The sequence below is a fragment of the Abramis brama genome, assembly GCF_963993115.1.
Source record: "Abramis brama genome assembly, chromosome: 19".
Taxonomy (NCBI): Eukaryota; Metazoa; Chordata; class Actinopteri; order Cypriniformes; family Leuciscidae; genus Abramis; species Abramis brama.
This window is the reverse complement of record NC_139981.1, coordinates 2,248,907-2,268,660: the sequence shown is the minus strand read 5'-3', so window position 1 is coordinate 2,268,660 and position 19,754 is coordinate 2,248,907. Positions and strand designations below refer to the sequence as shown.

At 38.2% G+C, this 19,754-nt stretch overlaps 1 protein-coding gene across 4 annotated transcripts in view; it reads right to left on the bottom strand.

Moving 5' to 3' along the window:
* Positions 1-3,405: 3,405 nt before the first annotated feature.
* The window catches only part of arid4b (AT-rich interaction domain 4B), an 88,528-nt gene continuing 72,179 nt past the window's right edge, over positions 3,406-19,754 (bottom strand). The window contains exons 17-24 of one of the 4 annotated variants that reach the window (XM_084093853.1): positions 16,764-16,946; positions 14,095-14,179; positions 13,310-13,511; positions 11,214-12,392; positions 9,865-9,975; positions 6,647-6,799; positions 6,413-6,559; positions 4,086-4,362 (exon numbers count right to left, since the gene is read on the bottom strand). In XM_084093853.1, the coding sequence (XP_083949979.1) occupies positions 4,220-4,362; positions 6,413-6,559; positions 6,647-6,799; positions 9,865-9,975; positions 11,214-12,392; positions 13,310-13,511; positions 14,095-14,179; positions 16,764-16,946 (2,203 nt within the window). In that variant the 3' untranslated portion in view covers positions 4,086-4,219. Of the gene's footprint in view, positions 4,363-6,412; positions 6,560-6,646; positions 6,800-9,864; positions 9,976-11,213; positions 12,393-13,309; positions 13,512-14,094; positions 14,180-16,763; positions 16,947-19,754 lie in introns of all 4 variants that reach the window. The other 3 variants (XM_084093854.1, XM_084093856.1, XM_084093855.1) reach the window with 3 other exon arrangements.

Genomic DNA, 19,754 nt, shown 5'->3' with positions numbered 1-19,754 from the left:
AAATTCGAATAATCGTATCCATTGTCAATAAATCATCTGAGCGCAAGGGGGCCCCCTGGTGGTTCGGGGACGCATCTTGTGTATTTTGCATATATGAAGAACCGGCACTGGGCAAAATACAACAGAGTGTGTGTTTGTGACGTCACTGTCGGAGTGACTGCGGTCACACACACTGAGTGGCAGAAACACTGATTGGTTTTCAGCGTGAAAGCAGAGAAAAACACACAAAACACATCTAAAACGGGAAAGAGCTTTGAGATTGACTGTATAAATGGATTTGACAAGAAATCAGAGGTATATTTTTACAGACGGCCGAAAGCATCAGAACAGAAGAAAATGGATCGCTGGATCCAGGCAGAGAAAGGTGGATTTTTAGTTATCATTTTGTGTCAGTATGCTGAATTTTGGGGTAAAATCACACCATATATATTTTAACTCATCAATTGAATATTTACCATCGTATATTCTGATGTTTTGAAATAAACACTGACAAAAAAATATACAAGTTATAAAGCTGGACGATATGATGATATATATAACATCGATATAAGTGATCACCCAGATTTAGACCTATATTGTATTTATTTAAAGCGTTCACAGGCAAATTGGCTTTATGTATTTCCCCGGCGTTTAAATCAGGCTCATATAAATGTCAGGAAACACGATTCCTGCTGTATGTTAATATACACGGATCACTGGATCTTTGGAAAGTTGTAAGGAACACTATATCGAGTCCAACCTTTAGTTTACACTGATAATCGTTCGTTTTACTGGCGTTTTCGCAGTTTCTCCTATTAAATCCAGTCACACAGCAGCTCTTCTGCCACTCAGTCCGGCGGGACAGTGATGTCTACGCATTCCCACTATAGAAGCTTGTTTCCACCCCTGAACAAAAGAGCTATAAACTCGCAATTCTGACTATCGCTCGCAAATCTGAGTTTATAACTCGCAATTACTGTACTGTGCCTTTTTTCCTCAGAATTGTGAGATAAAAAGTCACATTTACCTTTTTTTGTATTTGTAATTTTGCAACGGAAACAAGCTTCCATTAAACACACACCAGATCAAATCTATAATACTGAAGCATCATCAATCAATCATCTCTGATACACAGTGAAGCGGACATTAGAGTCACAAACTATGGCATTTATTTCAAAGGCTTTTCTGCTTACATTTGTACAATAAATTACACACTGTCCATCTTCTGATGAGCTTAATAAATATGATAGAACTTTCCGTTAAGCTTTGTCACTTTCTCTCTCTCTCTCTCTCTCTCGCTCTCGTTCACAATCGGTCTCTGAACATTTTTGCAAAGATCCATAAAACTTTACACTTCATGTACATTTTGGAAAATACCACATTATAAAAAAAAAAGAAAGAAAAAGCCTAGTACAAGCACAGTTTAACGGAAATACACAGACGAGAAGAAAACGTAAAAGTGAGAAACTGAATCAAAACAAACTCCTACCGAAGTGAAAGAACGAAACGCAAAGGAACGAATAAGAAAATGGACATGCTTCACCTTCCGAATGCACAGACGCTACAGTTAAAACAGTAAAACTGTACAGAAACGTACATGGTATTAACAGTGCAAGATATTAAATAGCTCGACTCAAAACACACTTCTCAATATACAAATGTATAACAAAGGCATACAATTACATACAAGTGCCAAACGGTACAGTCCTTCAGGTTATGATACAACAGGGAGTCTATACAAAGGAAAGATGTCTTCAGCATTGTACATACATACATACATACGGCTTCTCGTTATAAATGCACGTTTTCTCCATCGTAAGTAAAGAGAGCGATGAATGAAGGGAAGTGATGATGTTCCTAGTGCTCCTGAAGGAATAATTCACCCAAAAACGAACGATCACTCATTGCAAACCATGCCGTTATTATTCCGTGAAGCCATCGTTGAAGAATATTCATGCATATTCAGTCAAGCATCCGTTTTTATGACAAATGTGCTTCTGAAATCGTATAGATTTGACTGAAATTAGTGTCAATTAATTGGTGAACTGTTGTTGCATGGAAAAAAACGTCTGATTTTGTGTTGCACGGGAAAATAACATCAAATGCATTTGAAACAACTTTCATTTTTGGCTAAACACACACACGGTTCACCCTTCACTGCTAGCATACGCAACCAAACAAGTGTTTTCCCGTTTCCCACAGTGCTTTATAACTCGACATCCTTGCATGTATGGCATTGCGAAAGGAGGTGGGGAATGGAGAAAAGGAAGACACAAACACACAAAGGCTTACGCACACAACAGATCGGCATCTGTCATTGCACATGATTCCAGATGAATCTGCCATTGCACTTCTGAATACTGCCACATTAACCATTAAAACCCCACCCACAGGGTCTGGGTAGATCTCAGTAGTAAAATACATTTAGAATATCCTGGCTGCCAGAAAAAGTCTTCAATTCTCAAATTGTCAACAATCATAATACATTTCACCTCCAGAGATACTGAACGCAAATTCTCCATGGCGAGCGCGCGGCTCGATAGCCCTTTGCCCGACTCGCTCGGCTTTCTGTCGACGGGACCAACACGCGGAGCGGATGAGGAGGATCGAGCGGGGAACGCTGAAGACGAGGGGATGATCAAATATAGCTTTAATGAGCATTTCTCAAATCATTAAAAAAAATACTGGACAAATTGGGGGTTTAACATTCATAAGGTGTCATCTGAACAGAACCGCAAAACGAGTCGCTTTTCACCCTAAAACTAGATAAAACTGTGTATATATATATATAAATAACAGTATGTATATATAAATACATATAAAGACTTTTTTCAATTGGGAAAATTGGGAAATTGATCGATATGTAATTATCTATTATCATTCTCAATGCTGATTCTCATTACTGTAATACAGTAGTTTTAATAAAAGCCCTACTAAAAATAGGTTTCATCGTGCCAAGATTTCTTCTTATTGTGAAATGTTTCATTGTTATATATAAAACATCTCACAATGGACTTTTTTAGAACTTTTTATTTTTTTTACCCAATTGTTCAATTAAATTATATATAATTATTTATTAAATATACAATTCTCATTATTATCATTTGTCATTACTGCAATACATTTTTAAAATTATATATCTAGTTGAAAAACTATAAAAAATAGGTTTCAAAATATTATATATAAATATGTATTTTATAAATGATATTATTTTATATTTTGAAACCTATATATATATATATAATTAAAAAAATATTGCATCATTTTGCTAGATTTAGTTTTTATTACTTATATACAGTATACAATTCTCATTACATACTGTAATCCAGTATTTTTTATTATATATTTAATACATAATTATATATAAAACACAAAAAATATTGCATAATGAAACCTTTTTAAAGGGCCATTAAGATTTTTTTCATTGTGAAATTATTAATAGAGAATTATTTATTAAATTCTCATTTATGTAATATAGTGAATTACATATTTGATACATATTTAAAAATCACTTGCCTAATGAAACCTAGGACCATTAAAGCTCTTCTTTCACTGAAATTATTATTAATTTAATTAATTGTCATTGTCAATGAAGATTCTCAGTACTGTAATACAGTTATTATATATATATATATACACACACACACTTTCCCACCTTTTGATTTTAGGGTGAAATATGACCTTGACTGATTTGAAGCTCTTGCCATGTTGTGATTAAAAATAAACGAGACATTCTCTTTCCTGTGAGTGAGTGAACTCTTCTGGAGGCGTTATAAGACACACATCGACCCAGCGCTGACCGTTTCCCAGCATTCCTCACGCGTGCCTCGAGCTGTAAGGCACTGAGCGTCACCGGCGTAACGGCCGTCACTGACTCTCCTCGTCTCCGTCTCAAACGCCTCCCATGATCTACTACGGGTGAGACTGAACCTGTTGGAATTCATATTCAGGATCAAATATTCATGGACACTGTGGCGATGGTTTGTAAAACAAACAAACAGAAATAGTCTTATCGTCAAACTCGACCCAACTTTCAGGAAAAAGTGCACTTGAGTGCAATTAGCTTGCCAAGGAAACAGTTGTCGATATAAAATAGTGCTTGTTGCTGTATCTGGTGGCTATTGTTTCGTCATACTTGTTCCCCGTTTGTCAGTGTGTGTCCGTCCACTAGTGCAGGGGTCAGAGGTCGAGCCGGGTGCTGGTTAAGTGCTCTGTGCTGCTCGACACCGTCTCATTCCTGTCACCTGCACTCCACAGACACCCCAGAGGTTTGAGAAGCGCCGGAGACCGTCGGCTCGGCTAGCGTTAGCATGACAGCTGCCGTCAGAGAGCTGGAGGACGGTGAGGATGAGGACGAGGATGAAGAGGCCACCGCTGCGCCTGCTGGGACACAAGAGCTCATGGGTTAGTTCATGACACATGAGGGAATCAGATGACTAGCAAACTAGCCTCAAAACTGCTAACTTTGGACTGGCGAAACAGGGTTCGTACAGATCCTGCAAAATGAAATTCCAGGACTTACTTTACAAATCTTTTACAGCACTACTTTTTTGTTTTTTTCAAGGACTACAATCAGAGATCTCATTTTATCAAAGAATATCTTTCTTTATTATCTTTTAAATTCTAAAAATGGTAAATAGATAAATAAATAAAAGACTAATAAAACCCATTGAAAGGACACTATGACAAAGATATCGCTTTCCTTATTCAAACTGATTTTTTCCTCCCAATTAATGTAGATTGTTTTATTTAATGCCATGTCAGTATCTAAGGCTATTTTCATGGCAAAAATTCAATAACAAAAACCATTGTAGTAGTTTTGTGCGCACGTGAACATCATGGCAACGTACAACACAAAGTACCTCATGCTAGAAACACTTGACGTAACGTGTAAATGTATGTAAATCTAGCAAGCTAGTGTGCATAGGCCACGAAGTGTTGGCGAAATAAGACATCAGCGGATCAGAGGGAATAATATGGAATTTTTTCCATTAAACTTCTTGCACAAAATAAATTCATGCACTTTCATGTTTGTGTGTGTTTATTTTCAGGAACTTTCCAGGGCCTTGAATCTTTTTTTTTTAGATTCACAAACTTTTAAGGATTTCAAGGACCCATGGGAACCCTGTAAAAAAAAGAAAAAAAAAGAAGAAAAAAGTTCATAGTAGTGCTGCACGATTAATCGTATCGCAATCGCAATCTCAAGCCTATGCGATTATATGACGCAAAATGCTGCGATTTTATATTAAATAAACAAATTAGCGCTGTTAACGCAATTAACGCAGCATCTGTTAATTTTTGGCATCCTTTGGCTAGTGTTACATGATCCCGCTCTAATTCATGCAAATGCTTTTAAACCATTCATGCGCGATGAGACAAAAAGAACGCGCTGCCTGTGAATGTCCTCCTGACACACACACACACACACACGACCCAAAGATAGACGCACACCAGTATCAAGTTCTCTTTCGCTGTAGAACGAACAACACACGTCTGCCAAAATGAACGCGCTGCCTGTGAATGTCCTGAGACTGTGACACACAGAAAGACTCGCGCTAATATCGTGCGTGCGCACAAAACAGCCCAGAATACAGTTCTCTTTCCAGCTTGAACGAACAATAACACACACAATTATGCCAAAATGTCTTTTTGTCGAGTATCTTCATAACATATGAGCAGTCTTATGATGAACGTGAAGAGTTGTGCCTCGTGAGAGAATGAGGCGTGTGTGAGATCCGCGTCTCTGACAGCAGCGGCGGCTCTTAAAGGGACAGTACACAGTAGCCACTAATTATATCTGTCGCTAAAGTTAATCAAAGAACAAAGGGAACAGAGAAAAACACTCACTGCTCTTGATAAAGAACTTTTTTCTTTAGGCAGATTATCACTAATCTGTGTGTGCATTTATTTTCCTTGAGAACCAAGCAAGTTGACTCATGAAACCATTTGTTTATTATATCGCAATCGCAATCGCAATATTAACCTCTATTATCGCAATATGACATTTTCCCCAAATCGTGCAGCCCTAGTTCATAGCAACATTACTAAAACCTAAACTATTTAAAATATTTTCAGCAGTTAAATTAAAGATGAAATAAAATAATTTATTATAATATTTATAAAAATATTATATGAAAAACATTTTTCATATATTATTTTATTAAACATTATCTTACATATATAATATAAAAAAGTTGCCTTGGCAACTAACTAAAAATCATTTTAAGTTCATGTTCTGAAATTACTAAAACTAACACTGAAATAAAAACAACTTAAAACTAAATGAAAAATAATAAAGCACAAAATGACAAAAAAGTTAAATATTATTATAGTATATTTATAAATTAATTATGATATAAAATAAACAGCTAAGTAAATATGAATAAATACCATAAAAGTATATAAATAATACTAGAATAACTGGAGCGCTTACTCTCTCTCTCCTTCTTCTTCATGCGCTTGCGTCTCCTGTCGATGGAGGCCACCTCAGATTTGAGCGAGAGGTAGTGATTCCTGATGTCCTGCAGTTTTTCCTGAAGGAAAGCGATCCGCTCGAGACTGCTCATCTTCTCCAGGTCCGCTGGATCGACAGGAGCGAGAGGGAACCGATGTCAGACATTCCATTCTCATCAAACGGGTTAAGACTATCAGGAATCCTGGCACTTACACATCTGGAAGGTCCACCTGGTCCTGGCGTGATGTTCCCGGGAGTGGGAATGATCCGGCTCTCCGTGTTTCTGGTACCGGTGGCCTGAGGGGGGGGTCCGGCTCGAGCTCTTGCTCTCGCTGATACACTGGTCCTCGCTGTCACTGCTGTGGGCTGCACACACACACACACACACACACACACTCAGCGTTACTGGCCTCGCATGCATTCATCAGTTTATACTTGCATTTATAATGACATTCAATTTAAAAAAAAATAATGTATGCTTGAGTTTGATTTAAATAATCAAGTCTGTGTGAAAGCAGAGCACTCAAGCGAATTTCCCAAACTAGGATTTGTGCTAATAATTTAGTAATTAAAATGAATAATAATAATAAAGATTTTTTACATTTTTATGTTTTAAATAAAAGTGAATCATTTTAAAATAAAAACAAGTAAGAATTAAACAAAACTTAAAAAAAATGTAATATTCTATTTGTTGTTAAATTATTGAAATACTAAGTTAAAACTTTAACTGGACCTTCTACCAGTGCAAATAAATACATTTAATGATTTCATTAAAATAAATATTTATTAAATAAAAAGAATAAAAACAATTTTATTTGTAGTAAAATTATTGGAATATTCATGTCAATGTGTAAATATTTAGGTCAAACTGAAAGGTCTTTCTTCAGTTTACACCCAACCAGACCTTTTATAAAAAAAATAACAAAAATAAACACCTACATTTTTTTTTTTTTTTTTTAAATTATAGAAATATTAACTTCAAGGTGGTACTTCAGGTCAATAGTAAATGTAGTTCAATCTCAAAAGTCTGCAGTGAAAGTGAAAAAAAAAAAAAAAAAAAAAAAAAAAACCCTGCAGAAATATATTACTATTGTATAAAAATCTTCAAAAAAACAATAATAAATGTAATATTAAATTACAATAATCTAACCAAGACAAATGTGTTTAGAATTTCATGTTCAATTTCATTTCAGGTTCAGTGTGAATACATCTATCACTTTATTTCGATGGTTCATTCAGACATTCCTCTAACTATAAGTAACTTTTCATCTACATCTCAACTAACTCTTATTAGAGTATAAGTAGACTGACTGCTAAAGTCCCATTTTGTCAAAACTGAAATTTCCTGGCTTTTTTCATGATAACTGAGGTCTAGGGGTTATGAAAAGACAGTAGCTGTGCCTTTTCACAAGCCGTATAAATGTGATGTCAGAACTACTCAGTCACCGCCTTCAGTCACCACCCCCACCAATGGGGGTCACTCAGAAAACAACAGGCCAATCAGAAGAGAGGCTCATGAATATTAAGTAGACAGGCCAAAATAAACCTGTTCTTGGCAGAGCTCCTGAGAAAGGAGCTGTAAAATATATATTGAGATGTTTTTTGGTACTTATACCGCAAAATTATATTCTTAAGGACATCAAAACCTAAAAAAAACTTCAGAAAGCTGTACAATATTGGACCTTTAATATCTGCAAACTCTTTATTGTGATGTTCCCCAACAGATATTCTACTGATATGAAGTAACTTTGCAACTACATGTCAACTTATTCTACTAACCCAAACCCTAACACCAAACCAAACAGTCTAACTAGTACTCTAATGAGAGTTAGTTGACATGTAGTTGCAAAGTCACTCACAGTCAGCAGAATGTCTAAAGTGCACTATTGAAATGAAGTGTTTGAGTTTGGCTTGGGTGTAAAAACACTTGAGCAGCATCTGTTTTTATTGGCAGAATAGTGTTAGCAAACCATAACTTAATTTGGAGACAAAGTCATTTCTTAAAGTGAGTTACTGAAGTCACAGAACTCCAAGAGCTTTTCATTACCAGATGATGCCACAGCGTCTCAATGATAAACACACTCGAAACACTCGAGAAACGAGAAGCAGAGACACTCGAGCACGTTCACATCCCTGCAGGAATAAAGTAGAGATGTTCCGATACCCTTTTTCCCTTCCCGATACCGATTCCGATACCTGGACTCTGGGTATCGGCCGATACCGAGTACTAATCCGATACCTGGGTGTGTATCTATACAGCTGCAATTCATACTAGCCCTGTATGAATTGATAGAATTATTTTATAAAAGTTATTTTAGTTTTACAATATAACTGTATAAAAAAGTGCAACAAATAAATCTAGGAATCTAAAAAATGATATATGAATAATAGGGGTGTAACGGTCCACAAAATTCACGGTTCGGTTCGATACAATACAGCAAAAAGAAAGAAATGGCAGAGAAATTTCCTTGATTTACATTTTTTATTCATTTATTTTTTATTAAAACTAACATCATAAAGTATAATCATTTTTTACTTTGAGCAATGATGGAGCTATACTTGACATATAAAACAAAAATAGCTCCTTATAAAAAAATGAAATGTAATATTGTAGTAACGTTAGTTATAAACAAAGGTTTATTTTATTTCAGATTAACATTTGAAGGCAGCAATTTTATTCATAATGTCAAAATAAAACCAACGTAACGTTACTTGAAAGCACAATGTTCCTGGTTTCCACGTCAGCGCTGTTTGATCCGTTAATAACGGAGAATGTGAATGCTTCTCGCTAGATCTCGCAGCGATGTTATTAAGTTACTTCAGTGGCGAATTCAAATGTTTTCTGTACTGGATCTCTTAGCGCTGTGTAGTAACAGTGTAGCTTGATCACGATCGGCTCGCGCTGCATTGGTCCAAACTGTTTAATGGTCCGTGAAGCACAAAATAGCGAGTAGCGCAGTTTTGTTCCGTTTTCATTACGTTTGCCATTTGATGTTGGGCGCCAGCGTCTCTTACATTATGCGCTTGCCGCGCGACTACATTTGAAAATTTGCGTTTTCATTTCTTCTTCGCTGCTCTAAACAGTGGTTGCTTGTGGCAACAGCACAACTTCCTGTGTTGCCACAAGCAACCACTGTTTAGAGCAGCGAAGAAGAATTGGTCTCCGATTTGCAGCGTTAAGCAAAGCTAGCGTGCATAACTAGGTATTGTTTAATAAAATGCTATTGGATCGGTACATGGCTAGATGTACTCGCCGATACCGATGCCAGAATTTTTATTGGTATCGGCGGCATTTCCGATACTAGTATCGGAATCGGAACAACCCTAGAATACAGGACTCGACAAAGACGGAGTTACACAGGAAAGCTAAAGCTAAAGCTCTTGGATGAGCTTAGCATGGCTCTCTAAAACCTCTCGAAGGTTTCTCTCACCTGGTTTGCGGTTCTTCTTGGGATGTAAGCTCAGGTTTTTATGACTCCGCTTGTGTTTCTTTGCCGCTCCGCCGCCTTGAGACTCTTTGTGCCGCTTCTGACTGGATGAGGCTGAGAGACGGGAGAGAAACATTTATTAATGCATTTCTTGGAATGATTTTGTACTTATTTTTTAATGTGCACTAACAACTAGTCAAGATTTAAATAATATTCACATTATATTAACACAGAACAGCGTTCGAGACGCAGGGCAGTGGAATGAGAAAAAAAACTATATATAAAAATAAAAATAAAACGTATTTTTCTTCACACGGCATTCATGTGCGACATGCAAAATGTGTGAACATTTGATAACTTCGCTCCAAAACCTAGTGATCTTCCTCACTGTCTAACCAGTTTGCCGCAAAGCATTAATGCAGGGGTTTGACGAATTAATCACATTTTAGAAATATCTTTTTAAATCATATTGAAGTATTGGTGACACTTTTCAATAAGGTCCCATTAGTTAAAATATTAACTAACATTAACAGTAAGCAATATATTTGCTACAGTAATTATTGATCTGTTAAGATTAATTAATAAACAAAACAAATGTTCATTGTTAGTTCATGTTAGCTCAGGTTTTATAATGTAAAATAAAATAAAAAATAATTTAAATCTGTTTATAGACACTACTGTTCAAAAGTCTCTTATGTTCAACAAGGCTGCATTTATCTGATATATTAATATTACTATATTATACAGAAATACAGACAAAAATAAAGTACAAATTATGAAATATTTTTACAATTTAAAATAACTGTTTTCTATGTGAATATTTAGTAAAGTGTAATTTATTCCTGTGATCAAAGCTGAATTTTCAGCATCATTACTCCAGTCTTCAGTGTCACATGATCCTTCAGAAATCATTATAATATGCGGATTCGCAGCACAAGAAACATTTATGATTATAATCAATGTTGAAAACCGTTTCATTTTATCTTTCAGGATTCTTTGATGAAAAGTTAAAAAGAACAGCATTTATTTGAAATATAAATCTTTAGTAACATTATAAATGTCACTTTTGATCAATTTAATGCATCCTCGCTTAATAAAAGTATGAATTTCTTTTTAAAAACAATCGTACTGACCTCAGACTTTTGAACGGCAGTGTATTTATTCTTCATGTACATTCATATTTATAGGGGCTACACTCTTAATTTACTCTCTTTGTTTGATGACAGAATAAAGCGGAGTGAGAAAGAAACCGAATAGAGAGACTGACGGACAGAGAGGATCGGAATTGAATGCATTCTTGCTGAATAAACGCATGAACTTCTATCGATCACGTGTGCAGTTCCTCCACGTACCTTTGGCTTTCTGCTCGCTCTCCTGCTGGCTGCTGTTGCTGAGCGTCAGACTGCAGTTGCTGTTACTGTTGCAGGACAGGTTTCCGTCGAAGGCCTTGGAAGGGGATCCCGCCTCCTCTTCCCGATGGATCTCCGGGATCTCTCCACCTAAACTCTCCACCTCCACCGTGCTGCTGTCGGACTCGCTGCGCCCCCCGGCCCGCTCCTCCATCAGGGGTCCTTCGGGTAACGAGGCGTGTTGAGGACTGGCGGGCAGCGAAGGCGCGCGGATCTCGGGCAGAACCTCAGCGGGACCTTCGGCTACGGCGGGAGACTCCGGAGTCGTCGGAGGCGTGTTGAGGACCGAGTTGGTGCCACTGCTGGGATTCTCCTGCAGCTTCTCCTCTGCGATCTCTTCTTCGTCGTTGTCCCGGGCCGGTTCGGTGCTCGGCTCGTCCGGAACGGTTCCTGCAGGAGGAGGAGGAGGAGAGTTCGCCGCCTCCGTGTCCGAGTCCGAAAACAGCTCTTTTAAAATCTTCTTGGGCCATTGAACTTGAATGCTGGACCAAACGTCCTTCTGGCCTTTGGTACGAGAGCTGGGCGACCTGTCATCGATCCCTGTGGATATTTTGGCTCTTTTCTCTGGGATTTCCCAGAATCCTGAACACCCGCTTTTATTCTTCTCCTTGACACCGTTGTATTTCTTCGAAGGCGAGCTCTTGGTTTTCGGATGCCCTTTTGGTATTTCCTTGGGTTGAAGTTCAGTTGCTTCGTCTTCAGAACTGCTTTCGCCTCGATCCTCCACCGGACCTCGTTCTTCCAACTTTTTCGGCGAACTATTTGGTAGCCAATCGCTGCCTCTACTGCTTCTAGTTTTGCCTTTCGCTGGGCTTTTCAAGCTGCGTTCGCCTAGAACTTCTGCTTTTTTTCTTCTGCCGCCGGATCCTTCCACGTCCACCTCAAACTGGCTCTTCCTCTTGCCCGATTCTGGGCTTTCCTGGACGGTGGGATCCTCGTCGACAACTGTGGGAGCTTTGAAGCCTTCAGACGGGCTTCCGGTTTCCCAGTGCTGTGGTGTAAGCGAGCGCTCTGGAGGACCTCCTTTCCGAAGACTCGCTCGTCCTCCTGGATGATCCTCTTCGTCTTGATCAGCGTCATCATCTTCTTCTCGTTCACTGTCATCTGTGGAGCTTTCTGAGACTATGGGAAACATAGGAATGGATATCAAACTTTACCTGCTAAATGAGACCATAACAGGGTTCCTACAGCTTTTGATCAATGAATTTTCATGCAGAGTTGTCCATCTTCGTGGGAACTCAAGCAAGCTTAAAGGTGAAGTATGCAATTTCTCAGACACTAGTGGCACAAAATGGAATTGCAAAAACAATCACTTTTTCCAAAGATGTTTCCCAGACACTCCACACTACTGTCTGTACCAAGTGGCAACCTTCCGATCTCTCTCTTGAATCCAACACGGAAGTGACTTAAACTGCAATTCATCGACTGGCCACTAGAGACCGGCTCCAAAAGAGAGTCAATCCCATAGACCCCCATGTTAAAACTTTACAGCAGAAAAAAAACATGTTTACAGCCTGGTACAAAAAAGTGGTTTTGGTCTATATAGCTAATTTTGCCCTTCATGAAAACTGTGAGGGGGGTGAATTTTTTTATAACTCATCCGTTTAAATTATATTAAGCCTTAAAGTTCTGCATAATTAAGGGCGTGGCCACTTGAGTGACAGGTGGATTGCCGCTGATGTCACTACTAGCCGTTTGTCTGCTGTCTGTTAGCGTCACGTCACCACAGATAATCCATGTCTTTGCCCATTTTCGTTTATCCGGGAGTGACGCTGCCAAGATGGTGACGGCCGGCTCCGCCCACTTTGAGCTTCAAAAAAAGCTCTTCAGAAACCTAGGGTGACGCCACGGACACTACGTCCATATGTTTTTTTAATAGTCTATGGTCTGTACACACAGATGGTTGCTAAAACAAAAGTGTCACCTGTTAGGACCAATGGTTTACTTACAGTGAACCATTTTAGTATTGAAAAATTGCACACTTTACCTTAAAAAAACATTATAAGACTCATAATTAAGCACTGTGAATATAAAGGTACCTGGGAGACCGTTGAGAATAGATGTGATCTCGATGGGCTTGACGGGCGTCTGCTGGTTTAGTTCATCACCACACTCCATCTTCGAGAAGACATCACTGCCAGAGTTCGGTTTGGACAACCGATTGATGCGATTTCTGGGTGAAGGAAGATCCTCTCTGTCCGTCAGTCTCTCTATTCGGTCTCTTTCTCGCTCCGCTTTATTCTGTCATTAAACAAAGAGAGCAAATTAAGAGTGAAACCCCTATAAATATGGATATAAATGAAGAACACACTGTCGTTCAAAAGTCTGAGGTCAGTACGATTTGTTTTTAGAAAGATAATTCATATTTTTATTAAGCAAGGGTGCATTAAATTGATCAAAAGTGACAATGTGTAAAGATAATGTTCCAAAAGATTTTCTATTCATCAAAGAGTCCTGAAAAATAATGCACAAATAATCACAGTAAACGGTTTTCAACATTGATAATAATCATAAATGTTTCTTGAGCGGCAAATCATCATATTAGAATGATTTCTCATTCAACATATTAGAAGGATCATGTGACACTGAAGACTGGAGTAATGATGCTGAAAATTCAGCTTTTATCACAGGAATAAATTACATTTTACTATATATTACAATAGAAAACAGTTATTTTGAATTGCAATACTATTTTACAATATGAATGTATTTTTAATAAAATAAATGCAGCTTTGGTGAACAGAAGAGACATCTTTAAACAACATTAAAATTTATTTTTCATAAGATCAAAAAACATCTTTAAAAAAAAAAAATCAGACTGTACCTTTATTTTTTTGCGGTGCTTTATTTTGGGAACGTTCTTATTGGCTGGTCTGACAATCTTATCAGCTTTGATCCACTCGTCATACCTGTTAAGAGAAACAGTTGGTCAACATTTACTAATTAATACATCTCCAAAACTGATAAAACTCTGCGTCTTGCTGCAATAATGAAATGCAATGTCCAAATAATGAGAAATTACATCGTACAAGTCACACAATTCCAAGATATAAAGTCACTATTAAGAGAATAAACACACTGTATACATAAAACATTAGCTGCATTTACATGGACCCCAATAATACGTTTGTGATCGGACTGGTAGCACAGTCAAAAAAAATACAATAAATAAATAAAATTCACACGTAGCCACGTCAACTGAAATTTCATTCGGATTGTAAGTGGTGGTTTAAACCGTTTCTAATCCGATGAAGAGGACATGTAAACACTTGATCGGATTGAAAACCGAACCCGGAAAGTTTAATTCCGCTTGAAACAGAAAGTGTCCATGTAAATGGGCATCATGTTCAGAAGGTCCTGCTCTATTTTTGTCAGCAGCAAGAAATCAGCTTCAAGTCTCAATGCTTCAATACAAATCAGAAATATCCACACAACACAAATAAACCGGACACAAATCTGAGAAGTAGAACTTGATGACTGATCTCTGTCCTAGTCTCAAGGGTTATTCATACCGACAACAATTTGCAACGGCGAAACACCCAGAAATCATTCACTTTCAATGAGAGCCCGAAGGAAAAACCTCCAGAACTGAGCAAAGATGGCAACATGCAGATTGCGTGGTTCGGTTTCATATGGCGGCTGAAGAACTGCCATTGAGATGAATGGGAACGCTAACGGGTCGCTCTCTGAGTTCACGAGATCCACCTCCTGATACGGGTCACTGCAGTCCAGTAAATGACAGCGTACTTTCACACTCCATTAGTCTCTGATCAACCTCTCAGGCACAGAAAAGAAGCCAAAAAGAAAGAAGCCAAATATTAAAATCAACCAACGTTCTTCCTCTGCCTCAAAGACGATAGCAAGGGGCTGTTTCTGTAACCATTTCCACAGAACGACAAGTCTCAGCTCTGGTTTACAGCTGGTGTTAAGAAGCGTTTTGATCGATCGAATCACAAGTATACGAGGGAGACTCATTCCCGTTTATTTTCCCGTGTTTTAATCCGCCTCTTTTCTCCACTTTCAAACACTTCTGTCCTGATTTCTTCCAGGGGAGAGTCTATGGGAGGGTTGTAAATGTATGGGAAAACCCAAATGTATGGGTTTCTTCAGATCTATTTACACATGAACCCGACCGGAGAAAGCAGGAAAACATACGGAGAACATCAGCTTTGGTTTCTGCTCGGACAGCCACAAGACCAGCCAAACACCGAGTGTGTGTGTGTGTGTGTGTTAGTTCATCTTCAAACCAAACTTCATAATGTTTACGCATTAGGTCAGTAGTCAGAGAGCAGTGTCTGTTCGAACACATTCGATCACATGAGCGTTTACACGACGAAAGCAATCCGGTTGAATGCGTTTCCAACTACCTCTGGAAGTGTTTGAAAGTGGACAAGCTCAAAATGTTTTAGACCCCGTTTACACCTGTGTTTAGCGTCGTCCACTTGTGATCCGATCGACCAAAGCGCATCTTAATACCAGGAGTAAACAGGGCCTCTCACACACACACACACACACACACACACACACACACACACACACACACACACACACACACAGTCCAACTGATGCATGTTGCACACAAAACTAGAAAGCACGGTGTTCACAAAGTACCAGCTTCACATTACAAGCACTGATTGCTAAAACTACCCAAGTTTCCCAGATTAGTGCATCAAATCTTTCAAAGTTTTGAGGCACTAATTAGTAAAATAGAACTGCATCAATTACACCAGTGAAATCATCTGTATTTAGCACCTTTGCACGGGCAGAAATCTGGATCACACATTTCCTACTAATTTGCATCCACTGCATTGTGATTAAAACAAAAAAAACAAAGCTGTTCACTTGACGTGTCCGTCAAACTGCAATAGAGCGTTGCCGTGATAATGTATTTTTGTAGGCCAACCCGTACGTTCGCCTCATCCTGGTTTCCTCGACAAAAACACAACAGATTTTCCCACTGGGTTTTGGATTATAAGCACATTTGGATTATGACCAACAACAGTTACACATTTTGTTCATCATGATAATCTTCACAAATGAAGTCTAAATACAATCTGCAAAAATAAAAAGCTATAAACGAACTACACCACAGTCGCACGACTTCAACCTCACCACCATTAACTCCTTCACAACTCCTTCAGTCTCTCCTTAAAAAAAAAAAAAATTCCCTGAAAGCTTGAGTTTAAAAAACATGAGTAATGCAGCCTTTTAATGTCGTTTAATGTCCCTGATGACATCTGTCGTCCCACACGGACACGGATGTAGAATAAAACATGAAAACACCTAGAGCTTGTGTTCACCACAGACCTCGTTTCAGGCATTTAACCCACTCAAAAGCCCATCGACTGACTTCAGGACAGTGGAACCGCAAGAACCTACAAAAACTCCACATGCACCAGCCTCTCTAACTCCAGGACTATAGTCTGCTTGGGGCTACCAATTTTTTGGCAAATGCAAACAAATGAGGCATGAGTTCCCAGGGTCCTGCCTTACCTGACGTTCCAGCCACAGTAGTGCACCAGGTAGAGCACCTCTCCCCCCTCCAGGTCTGACTCTTTGACAGTGGCTTCGTACGTCTTCAGATTTCGGCCTCGCCCATACCTCACCTGCACCTTCATCCCAGGAGGGTAACACTCAAACTCCTCCCCTTCCTCCCACTCCTGACTGCTGACATCCCTGCAAGAAAGACAATTCAGTACTTCCCGTTTCCTGGCCCTAGGCTTTTCCCACAACCGCCCTCCCCAAAAAACCCACCCTGAAATCTCGCTTTCTCAGCCTAGTGCTTCTGAAATCTAAATTTTCCTCATCTTTCCCTGTCGGATAAGTCTAACACTAAAGACATTATGGGGTCATCAGCCGGCTGTCTGAAACCTCAACCTGGAATATATTAAGAATCTGGTCTAAAACTGCCTGATTCGTTTTAAACACCTGAACATGAATCTTCTGTCATCATTTACTCACCCTCATGAAACCTGTGTTTCTTCTTCCATTTGAAGAATCTCAAGCTGCTCTTTCCATATAATGAAAGCATTGGCTGTCAAGCTCCAAAAAGGGACTGAAATAAATAAACATGCCCAATCCAAGTATTCAGAAGCCATACTATTTTGTATACTAGGTCAAACTCTCTGCAGTCCAACTTGGATGATTTATGATATACACGGAAAACTTGGGATATAAAATACATCTATAATCTCTGGATAAAGACAACTATCCATCTGCATTGGCATTCATCTCAAAGGCAGTTGGTCTGCTGGGAATACACAACCAGCATCTTTGCTCATGGGTACTGGACACTGACATCTTTTTAACCTGAACTGTGAGCGTCATGTGACGGATGACTCTACAGCTCTAGGAAAAGGACATCACTGATTGGACGGCTAACGGCACTTGAAGACAGTCTCAAACCCTTCACTGCTGACTATCATGAGCTATAATGTAAAGACAGCAGACAGAGAAGAATAAAGTTCTATCAAAAAATAATAATATAATTTATAATATATATATATATAAAGAAAATTATAAAAATCTGATACTAGTGAAACTTCTACATGTTATGTTAAAAATTTCATATATATAATATTTATTTAGATTTTTTTATATCCTTATAGAAAAATATATTTAATAAAATATTAAAACAGTATGAGATATATATATATATATATATAAAATATAAATGTACATAATTCACTTATATAAAACTATTTATTATTTTAATTATTTTCTATTCATTTTATGTTAACTCTTTTTAGTCCATTCTAAGTTCTATAAAAAAATATATAATTTATAATATACAGTATATAAATAAATTTGACACTAGTGAAACTTCTACAGTCATTTTTATACATTATATCATATATATATATATATATATATATATATATATATGTGTGTGTGTGTGTGTGTGTGTGTGTGTGTGTGTGTGTGTGTGTGTAAAAAAAAAAACATTTAAGTAAAACATCTAAAATAATATAACAAAAAAATGCTTGCAAAAAGTTATTTTCCCAGAATACACAACCATGTTTAAATGGCAGTGAATGGAGAAAGATGCATTTGCCCCATTACGGTGTGGTAATGCCGTCTACTAACCACCAATGCTAATCAATAAAAACCTGTAAAGAAAAATAGCTACTTTTATGGAAATTCGAATATTGTTTTTTAATCTGTTTTGGAGCTTGACAGCCTGTGGTCATTACATGAACATTCTGCTAAACGTCTCCTTTAGTGTTTCACTGAAGAAATACAGCCATACAGGTTTAGACCAACATGAGGGCGAGTAATGATTCTTCTAACTAGAAGATATTTCAAATGTGACTTTGAACTTGAGTTCAAGATGTGTGTGTGTGTGACAGGGAAAGGGTCAAAGTGCAGCAAGAGGGGCACAGCGAAGCTCAGCAAAGGGGCAAATCACAATCACGTTAGAGAGCAGAGAGGAAGCCACGTTAGACAGGTATAGCACACTGAACTCTACCACTCAAATCACTTCACAGAGTTCAACCGAGAAACAACCCTGGTTAGTTAGCAGCAGACAACCTTCAACTAGTGATGCAACAACTGAGCTGGTACTAGGCAGGACCCTGGTTCCACATAGTTATTGATTCAATACAGAAAATGAGGGGAAAAGCATCATTGGAAAACCACCACTGCAGGATGACTGTTGAGACGGCAGCAAAAAAAGCATTATGAAAACCAGCTAAATAATCAGATCACTGCTACGTGAAGGAGATTAGTTAGGCAGTTTAATCTCAAAAACGCAAAAGTTACATGTGCATCCAAATGCTTCAAATTAGAGACAATGCAACCAGATTTAGTTCAGGGACTGAAGTGTAGAGGTGGGAATCGTTTGAAATGTAACAATTCGGATTCCATTTTTAGTTCCGTTCCGTTCCGTTCATTAATGATGACGTTTAGAATTTTGAGTTCAACATGACTAAACAGTAAAGGGAGCAATTCCTTAGACTAAATCAGTTCCATTGCTTATGAGATCAAGAACCAATTATTATAAAGTCATGAAAATAAAGCTTTTATTTGCGGAACAGAACGGCTTCTCGATTCCCAACCCTACCCAGACACACGACTCGACGTGATCTCAGCATCAGGGTCTGTTCTCATCCACACAACGACACAGCAGAACACTAAAGGCATGATATGAGAGAGCGGGAAGCATCGGGAAACACTTGGGAAGCAGTGGGAGAGCTTAACTAGTCAGTCCATCGCTCGACTGAGCTTCAAAGTCACACCTGAATAGTTCAAGACAAAACTTAACAGCCAAAACTCACAGATCCGAAGAGATCATTTTCCCACAAAAACGGTGCCGGAATAATTCAAACTGGACTTCTGCTGACTCATAATCAGCTACAGGTTTTATTCAGCAAGGATGCATTTAATTTTTCAAAAGTGACTGTAAAAATGTACAACTAATGTTTGAAAAAATGTCTGTTTCAAATCAATTCTGTTCTTTTAAGCTATCTATTCATTACAGAATCC